At 41.5% G+C, this 10,502-nt stretch overlaps 1 protein-coding gene across 5 annotated transcripts in view; it reads right to left on the bottom strand.

Annotated features, from left to right (window-relative positions):
• Cacna2d3 (calcium voltage-gated channel auxiliary subunit alpha2delta 3) overlaps positions 1 to 10,502 on the bottom strand; it is an 873,532-nt gene that overhangs the window by 160,743 nt on the left and 702,287 nt on the right. For all 5 annotated transcript variants that reach the window (XM_078038406.1, XM_078038403.1, XM_078038405.1 and 2 more), the window contains one exon: positions 10,033 to 10,113. In XM_078038406.1, coding sequence (XP_077894532.1) covers positions 10,033 to 10,113 — 81 coding nt within the window. The remainder of the gene's footprint in view (positions 1 to 10,032; positions 10,114 to 10,502) is intronic.

A 10,502-nucleotide genomic window follows, 5' to 3' on the forward strand; every position in this document is an offset into this window, starting at 1 on the left:
CAAAGAAAAGACATAGCAGATGCAAAGGCCCTGAGGTGCCAGCAGGTGTGGTGTGTTTAAAGAACAACCAGGAAGCAATTGCTGTGGCTGAGTGGGCAAAGAGGGAAGTGGAAGGAGATGAGATCAGAGAGTGTCTAGGAGTCTTATCATCTGGGATCCTACAGGTTGTAAGAGGTAGCTTTTAAGATGACTTGCAATGATTCCCTTGTTTAATTGCCTCTGCTTGGTGGCAGAGTGGATCTGGTGAATTGCTTCTAACAAAATATAGCAAAACTGATAGAACATATTAATTCCAAGGTTAAGGTACAAAAAGCTGTGGCTTTTTATCTTGCCCACCCTGTCTTGCTCATTCCGATGGAAGTCAACTAGCACACTGTGAACTGCCCTGTGGAGAAAGCCATCTGACAAGATCCCAAGAGGAATCTCTGGCCAGTATCCAGGGAGGAATGGAGATCTTCAACCCAACAACACAGGGATCTGAACCCTGCTGGTAATCTGCATGCCTTTGAATGCACTTCCTTTGTGTGCTGAGCCTTTGGCCCCACCTCCACCAAAGACTCAGAAGATGACCTAGGCCAAACCTTGACTGTGGCCTTTGTGAGCCTGTGCACCCAGCTAAGGTACACCCACACTCCCTGGCTCCTACAAGCTGTGGGATAGTGAAAGCTTATAGCCTTGCACCATTGGCTGTTGGCATAACTTGTTATGCGTCAGCAGATAACATATGGTGTGAAAATTTTAGCTTTTAACTCTGAGAAAATTGGGAAGTCAGTGGAAAGATCTCATGGAGGAAAGACACGCCATTACTAGTCTTTTAATTAATTAATTTATTAATTTTTGGTACCAGGGATTGAACCCCAGGGTGCTTAACCACTGAGCCACATCCTCAGTCCTTTTCCCTAGGAGATGAGTGAAATCACCAAAGGACCCCCAGGAAGGGTGGGCATCAAGATAGGCAAAGAACCAAGAAAGCAATCACCATGGTCAAGCCTTGCTGGTGGACCAAGATAAAATGATCACGTGACCTTCAGTTCTGAATTCAGTAGGGTTGAAATTATTGCTGACCTTGATGAAAAAATGTTTCACCGTGGATGAAACGGAGTGGCTGTAGGTTCCAGAGAGAATGAAAGAGGGGATGGGAGAGAAGCACGTAGCATAAAATAATGATAAAGAACCTAAATAAAATAATGTAATCATAAAATAATTTTGTCTTAAAGACTTAACTAAATCAGTTGAAATCTGGAGGCTGACAGAAGAAGGCCAGAGAAGAAAATATACAAAATGATCATGCACTATAATTTTCATTCCAAACTTTCTTTTTATTTGGAACTGATTGCCCATTCGCCCCTGCCTGAGCTGGGCGAATCAATTGGCCTTGCAGTGGGAATGACATTCAGACATCAATCTTGACCCCATTCAGATCCTTTAACCCAGAATAGTTCCCAGGAGCTCTTGGTGATGCAATGGGAGTTAAAAGCCTTTGATCAGCACTGTCCTGGTCCCACTATAACCTGGCCAAAGCATTTGCATGGGCAACTGTGTCCAGGAACTCAGAGTCAAAGCACTGACGCTCCTACCACAAACTCCCCTCCCATATGTTCCCTCTTCCCAGGGAGGTGAAATTAACATCCGCCATTAATCCTCTGCACACCCTTTACTTAACATGACTCATATGTATTTCCATCTCAACTGAGATCAAAATCCCAACGAGGTCACTAGGAGATTTATTTGGATAAAGGCAGTTAAATAAATCCCCAAATCTCTTATGAGCCATGTTGGAAAAATAAAATCCCATAAACTGTTTTCCACCAGAGCATGTGAGGGCATTTCCAACACTGTACCAAGCATTATGCTGATTACACTGTTCAGAGGTTTATAAACTAGAGGGAAGATTAAGTAAATCGCTGTCTTGACTGACAATGAGAACATGTATTTTTAGAAAGCTTAGGATCTTTGATTGGGGTTTCTGTGTAACCACACATATGAAAATGTTAGGCACAATTGATGCACAAGTTTTGATACATGAAACTATCTTCCACATCCATTTGCATAACCTCTGATTTAAATTTGTATTTTAGTTTTATAAGAACAAATCAGGTGAGTGAACAAATCCATGGTATATTTTTTTCTGTTTTAAATACACAGAGTGACATATTTTCATCTAAATCTTTCTGTAAAGGGCCAGGTAGTAAATATTTTTGCACTGTAGTCTATATGGTTTCGATTCAGTTACTTAGTTTGCCATTTTAACAGGAAGGCAGAACTATTAGTTGGATAATATGGGTATCACTGCATTTCAAGGCAGCAGAGACAAGGTACTTATTTCTAGAATATATAAAGAACTCTCACAAATCAACAATAAGACAGATAACTTAATTTAAATATGGCAAAGGATCTGGACAGATATTTCTCTAGAGATCTTATACAAATTGCAAATGAGTGTATAATAAGATGCACTGCACAGTAAGTCATCAGGGAAATACAAATCATCTCATATCCACAAACATGCTAAAATTAAAAAAGCAGATAATAATAAATTTTGGCAAGGGTGTGGAAGAATTGGAATCTCCATACATTGCAGGTGGATTGTAAAATGGCACAACCATGTTGGATAACAGTTTTGCAAAGTCTTCAAAATATCAAATGCAAAGATTCTATAAGAAACTACAATTCCACTACTAGGGATCTATCCCCTCAAAATGAAAACATGTTCACACAACAACTAGTATGTGAATGTTCATGTCAACATTATTAATAATAGTTCAAAGTAGGAACAACCCAAATGCCTATCATTTGGTTAAACAAAGTGTATATCTATACAACGGAATTTTATTTGGCAACAGAAAAAAAAAGTAGACATCCATGTTACATGGATGATCCTTGAAAATATTATATTAAGTGAAAGAAGTTGGTAATGAAGGGCCACACAGTATATGAGTCAAATCATTTATCTGATAATATTAAATCTGGGCAAATCCATTGAGAAAGTAGATTTGTGGTCCTGGGGCTGGGTGAGGTCTCAAGAATGGAAAGGGAGAATGTATATCATGGGTTCTTTTGGGAAAGTTGAAATAGTTCTAAAATTAGATTGTGGTGATGGTTGTCCAACTCGAACACACTATACTAGAAGCCAGTGAACTATATGCTGTAAATTGTTGAATTTTATTGGATATGAAATACATCTTAATAAAACTAAGGGAAAAATTTGGTCCTGTGGACTGTAGTTTTCTAAACTCTGTTCTCAGGCATTGGTACATGAAAAGGTAGTGTGTAGTTTTAGTATGAGCCTGGTGCAGTGGCTCATGCCTGTAATCCCAGCAGCTAGGGAGGCTGACACAGGAGGATCGTGAGTTCAAAGCCAGCCTCAGCAACTTAGCGAGGCCCTAAGCAATTCAGTAAGACCCTGTCTAAAATAAAATACAAAACAGGGCTGGGGATGTGGCTCAGTGGTTAAGTGCCCTTTGGTTCGATCCCTGGTTTAAAAAGAAAAACCTTAATATGAAACATGTCAGGATGCTATAATGATAATGCTACATATAAGGTTTCATAGAAAATGAAGAATTGGGAAAATCACTGGCCCCTGAGTGGTGATGAGTATGATCTATAGTAATTATTAACAATTGCTTACCAGCTAGGGATTATGGAACCACTTGAAGGCAAGAATTTACTGAGCACCATATATACCAGCCCCATCCTTTGGAATTGATGAGTATTCTTCTCAACAGTAATCAGTGGGATCCCCCCAAACAGACTGAATTTGGGTGTCAGAGATGCTCCCATACTGGTTAATACCATTCCTTTTCTGAGGTGATGCAATTAATTTCCATCTTCAAAACACTAGACTGTTAGAAATCCGACTTTAGTACCAGGCTGCCTTGATTTACAAATGTGAACGCTAAGGTCTAGGCGGGGTCAGGAGAGGGACAGGCCCTGTGCTCACTTTAAATTCTTAGTTCACATTGACTTTCATGTCCAAATCCCACAACGACCTCAAAAAAGGTGGCTCGACTCGCCAGTTCAGAGACTGCAAGCCATGTGGTGGGGAGAACCTGTAACCCTGAAATTCCACTACAGATTTTGGACTGGAGGATGTGTGGTGGCTTCTGATGAGGTTTTAATAAAGGGATGGTGACTCTTGGGAATGAGTGGCCCTGGAGAGCTAGCATAGAGGATTCAGTTTCTCAAAACTCTGGGCTATTTTTATTCCTGGAGCAGTAATCCTCCACATTCCCTGGTCACTGGCTACTGTGACTTGCATAGCAGCTGTGTTAATGGCCAGTTCTAACCCTTGATTTCTGTTACAGATATTAAATACAGCCTCATGGGTAACTACATCACGAATCCATTTTCAAAACATTTCCTGTTGTCAGTTCTTTTGGTTTAGATCTGCTCTGGTCCCAACATCATCCTCTTTTATCCATTTAAAAAAAAAAAAAGTCAAACACAAAAAGCTTCCTCTCACAGCTGATCATTTAAGGCAAAGACTTGATTTGGATTCCCCACTTTCCCCTGTGTCATCTATCTATGGCCCATCAGCTCTGCTTTTAGATCCTGGTAAATGTCCCCCCAACCCAAGAGACTCACAGTTAGGTCTCAGAGTACTCATCTGGTACATGAACACACGTGTGAGGAATCCCATTCCAGACTCATTCAAAGTTTTAGAAAAGCTAGTTCCCTCTTCCTGGAATGATCTTCCCCCAGATATGCACGAGATGGATGCATCTCATCACTTCCGTTCCAACTCATTCCACTCCATTAGGGAGGCCTTCCCCATGCACCACCCAACTTGGAAAGGTGTTGCCCTGCCACAAACCCATGCACACGTGTAGGGACTGAGAGTCTATCTTTCCTATCTCCCTGGCTAACCACACTTCATCTCTTCATCTTGCTCTGTGTTCTAGGGAGCATGAACCACTACTGAAATTCCTTCCTTCTTCCCATTCATGCCAAACTTGGAGTTGTCTGGATCTCTAGAACAAATGAATGCTCCCTATTGGCAGCAGGTTGGCCATGCTCAGGGTTCTCAGAGGTGCAGCATCAGCTGAGTGGAAGAATTCTTCCTTGGGCAGTTGTCACTCCAGCCTCTGGGCTTTGGACAGCAGCAGCACCCTCATCTTGACATCAACCAACAACTCCCTTAACCCACTCCATAGGGCCTTCTGGAGCACTTGTTCATTGCTGTATGCTCAGCGCTAGGTACATACTATCTATAAAATATATATTCATATAATGGTTAATGATGATGCAAAGTTGTTTTTGCAATTAGCCTAAAAGTGGCAACAATGAATTGGAAAATGCCAGGAATTAAAATTTGCCTGTGAGTTTAACCCAGGGTCTCTCAACCTCGCAACTGCTGACATCTTGAACTAGATAATTCTTTGTCATGGGGGCTGTTCTATGTCCTCCAGAATGTGTGGCACCGTCCTGATCTCTACCCACTAGATGCCGGTAGCAGCCCTACTAACCAGTGATGACAATCAAAAATGTTTCCAGATATTGCCAAATATCTCCAAAGGGCAAAACTGCCTCTGGTTGGAAACCACTCATTTAGTTCATAAGCAGTAATTTTTGTAAAGATAAAATAGTTCCTTGACTCAGATTTAACAAACTAGATGTTTATCCATGCAGACTTGACACATAATTCCTGACACATGTAGACCAAATATGTGTGATCTGACCAAAGGAATGTCATCAAGCTGAATGCCTGCCTGTAACACTTTGTCAACATTAGCCACTGAACTCAAAGGCAGGGCCCACGTTAAACACCTCACTTCGTTGAAATAGCACGTACCTGACAATGTACAGTCAATGATGTTAATTAATCACTTTCCTAATTAGCTGGTTAAAATGAAATCTCCTTCATTACACTGCCTGAAATTATGCAAACAAGAGCACATAACTCACTTTTTCAAATCCCCCCCCCAATGGATCCAATATGATCTGTGTGCTTTGCAAAAAAGCAAGTAGACAGATCAGGAACCCCTACACCAAAATTTCACAAAAAGTCATCATGATTTAAAATCGTGAATTTTTGGCATGTCAATCACACTTCTGTAAGACTGTTGGAAAAAAGAGCTGTTTCTAAAAGAAACTAATGCTCTCTTGTCCATAATCTTCCCCCCCCCCCACCAGGATGATCAGATTAGCTATTCCAAGCTTAACATTAGATGTTCTGAACTCAGAAATGACTTTTAATGACAGAGATAATGCCTGGTTCAACACAGTTGCCATTGGAATGTAATATTAAAAATTATTTTATTCCTTGAAATACCCCCCATATTATTATGTTATGGGCTGAAGTTAAGCTGCTGAGCACATCTCAGAGTTTTAGTCAAATACAGTATTTCTATGGCTGGGTCAGTGAATTTTGTGAGCTTCTGTCCCTGTATATAGCAAGTCACAAGGAAGCCAATCCACCCTGAATCAGTCATTTAAATGATATTTCTTTCATACTCACCATGCATTAGCCCTTGTACTTGGCACTGGGTATTAAAATATAATGGAGAGAGTTTTTGACCATGGAGTGTTTACAATTATTTAAAAATCAAATTGGAACATCATTAGTTGCCATTTTAGATTCTGATACATTAAAATGTTCATTTTAAAGCCAATGCCACTTATATGTATTATTTTAAAAATTCAGAAGACTGAACTTTTTTTTTTAACAGAAGTTGAGATAAGGTATTTTGTGTGAATAACACGGAATCTAGAAGTTCCATGAGTTCCATTCGATTTGTAAAAACCTTATTGAAGGTCAATTCACCAGAGTCCACACATAGAACTGACTACCCTGTGAGGGGCAGAAGGTAAAATGAACAAGATCCTTGACCTTAGGGACCTTCCAGACAGTCATTCAGCTCTTTAATTCACTGGTGCTTTAGAAACACAGCTTTAACTATAGCTGTGTTAGAGACCTGCGTGGGGAAGGAAAGGATATCAGTTTCTGATCCTGGTTATTTATTCATTTTTCCAGGTACTTCCTAGAGTACCTGGGAAAAGTGAGAGCTCGTGGACTATTTGCTGAATGAGTGAATGAATCCAACTTGAAGATAAAAGTGAGTTACCCCTAAATCCTAGCATTTTTGTATTTCTTTCTATACAGGTGTTTCCTTGTTTTTCTCTTCTATTATCTCTGAGTTGACACAGGCAAGGAAGCTAATAATCTCACCCCTATTTAAGTGGACCTGGAGACACTCCAAACCACACATAAGCAGAAAACCTATATGGGCTTTACAGATCAAGGTTTGCATTTTCAATAATAATGGGGGGGGGGAAAGGATCAGGAGCCTCGTACACATAGAAGGTTCCAGGGATCTGGAGAGGTTGGGTAGGGAAAGTCTGCCACTTCTTCCTTGGCAGTGGAAGCAAAAATAAATTTAAGCAAAAATAAATCTTGCTGAGTTAAATGATCTTGTCTCCCCCTTTCCTCAATGGCAAAGAAGTTGAGAAAATGCAGTATGCTGGTGGCCACTAAGAGCTGGCAGGGTGACACCCTAAGATGGATGGAACCTATTTATGCACTGTGGCTGACCACCTTTGACTGGCCAAAGGTGTCATTGAATTGACAGATTAGCATCTAAGTGGTTTTTTTTTAAAAGGAAAACAAGAAAAAGAAGAGAATAAAAATGACAGCAATAGTAATGATAACAATAATAACAACAACAACTACCCCAAATAGATGCACACAGTCAATGAATGAGAATCCCAGATTAGACCAAGGAGTGGAAGAGGCCTCTCAAGGGAATCCTTGAGAATGATTTGCAAAGCTGTACACCTTTTCTTTCAGACAGGTTTCCCTTTAACACAAGGATTTTCATTGCGACCCCAAATTACTGCCCGTCAGCTGTGTCCCATCTGCTGTCTGAGGAACAAGCCCGCTCATCTTCATCTGCCAAAACAAGGCTTCTTCCCCAATTAAAATGGCCTTTTGAATTTCAGAGCTGTAAACAATGTCTACTTAGTTTGAGCAAAAGACACAGAGGAATGTAACCCAACCTAATCACACCGTGACATGGGGGTTGAGTCAGTCAGTGACACCTGGGGGACATGCTGAGGAGGCTGCTCTGCTCTGGGAGACAGGTCCTCTTTCAGTCACTGCCTCCATGGGGCTGCATCCATGGCAGCCTTCAAGATCAAAGCCAAGAAATTCTGTTTTATCTCATGTCTACCAGACGCAGTTGGAAGAAGAAGGGTTCAATCTCGAGACAGCTGCTTGATAACTTTGTCTCTTGGTCTTGCTCCGTAATTATCTTCTGAAGTTGGGGGCCAGTAGTGGACACAGTCTTAGAAGCAACAAATAGGAGGAGCCTGTCTTACACACTCAACGTGAGCCAAACCATCATGTCTCATGATCTGCCTGAGGTCTATGGCCAGCTACGTAACTTACTAATAGACCAGCAAGTCATTTGGACAACACACATTCTGCTCTAGGCTGGACACCCAGTGCTCTGGCTGACTCCATGTTTCACTGGTGCTCAGCCAAATAGACATTTATGAAGTAGAAGGCATTTGGCAACATTTGAGCACAGTTTGTAAACTTGTACAAAGGTCCTTGAGGTAAACACAGTAACTTTGGGGTATACCCAGAGCATCCTTCATGATGACTGAATGAAACACCCATGGAAAGTGTTTTAAAGAGAAATTCTTTATCCCATAGACAGCTTTGGCCTGATCTGTCCTTGACAGCTGTTGCATGTGGCCCCAGCTCCTGGGAGATAACATGCCTCCGGAATTAGCTGGCTGGGACAGCCTGGAGGTAAGCAAGCCTGACCTCCTTTAAGCAAAAATCAATCTTGCTGAGTTAAATGATCCTGTCTCCCGCTTTCCTCAAGGAACGGGTGAGACACTAAGTGACCAAATTTGAAGACAGCAACTGTGAGTCCTTAGAGCCCGTATCGCCTGGCTGATTAATTATAGGTCTGCCTAGTTTAAAATAAGCTGCAGGTCAGACACATAAGACTGTCTTCTTTGTCATATCCAATACCCCAAGAATCACTAGAGTGACTATCCCCAGATCTTTCAGTCCCTACTGACACAGTTATGATTCACAGGCTGAGTCAGAAATAATAAGTGGAGGGAAAGACAGGATTTCCCAGCCAAAGAACAACCACTTCAAACGGGTCGGCTCCATCTGCTACATTTGCATTCCTTTCCACAAATTATCACAGTGTGCAAAGACGTTGACGTTCAAAGTCACCCTCAAGTACAACTTAATGAGGGAGGCCGCCCAAAAACAAATGACTCCCTTTGGTAAACCTAGCCAGTATCAGGATAGAGCTTGAGTATATCACCCATCCATCAACCAATGGATCCAATAATTATATATCAGAAATAGACTATCTGCCAGACATGCTCTCAGACCCTGCTTTTGTCAACAGCCATCCTCCAGGGAGGACTTGTGGCAGTTTCCAAGCCTTTCAGCCACTAATGAAGCCCCCAGCCAACCATAGTCATCTACTCACACTTGTGAGGGATGAGAGAAATGGGGAAAGCTGGAGACGGGGCTTTTTTGGACAATTCAAGACTCACTGTTGTAAAATGCTTTGGCTTTCCCCTGGATCCAAACCCAGCACCTGCAGATACATCCAACTCTAATTCCCCAGGGGGATTAGGGCGATGAAAATCCCGGTGTCTCTGGAGAAGGGCACATTTCAGCTGGTGTTTTCCTAAAACAGACCTATAATTTTCTTGTGTGCCCATTGTGATCCTAATGATATAAAAATCAGAGGTGTGGAATTTACTTTAAATGAGCCTGCTACCTGCTGTCAAGACTTTCTCCATGACACATACCAAAGATGTCTTCCTGGCTCAGAGTTTAATCGAAACCCATGAGAAAGCTTTCTGTTTTTGCCTCAAACACCACCTGCTATTAGTCTTAATTTGGAGGAAATGAAACCAAGCTGAGGAATAAGTAATTTTCCATTTTTTTTTTCTCCTTTGGAAACCTACTTTTTGGAAAAAAAAAAATGCCACACAGAAGCAGTTGACCAGTCCGGTGAATGGATGCCATAGTCACCGAAATCCATTGTTTACCTGCCACCACAGGGGATTTCCGTTCATCCAGGAGCTGGATGGAGGTACTTGCTGTCACTACGTTGCTTTTGTTGACTGTCCCTGTACAAAGAAAAACCACCAGGAGAAAAATGGAGATAGTTAGAGTGTGCACATTCAGAGAATAATCATATTGGCCCATAGCCACCAATTCTGTAAATGATTCTGGGGCTCTGTTCCCAGAATCCAGAGTCCTCTGGGCTGTGGACACTCTGCCTGTTCTGTCAGGCCATTTGTGCTGTAATCAATATACTGAGCCCTGAGCACCTGCACTGGTGAATGGCCAGCTCTTCACATCAAAATCAATGGCCACCATGGAGGGACCACATGTTTAAGTCATCTGTGGTTACTAATTGCAATGTTTACTTGTGTCCGTGGTCATATTTATACCACCTCTCTGAACAGAGCCATGCAGAGCTACATGAAACCGAATTTTTGGAATTATTTTACAA

The sequence above is a fragment of the Ictidomys tridecemlineatus genome, chromosome 2 (assembly GCF_052094955.1).
Source record: "Ictidomys tridecemlineatus isolate mIctTri1 chromosome 2, mIctTri1.hap1, whole genome shotgun sequence".
Taxonomy (NCBI): domain Eukaryota; kingdom Metazoa; phylum Chordata; class Mammalia; order Rodentia; family Sciuridae; genus Ictidomys; species Ictidomys tridecemlineatus.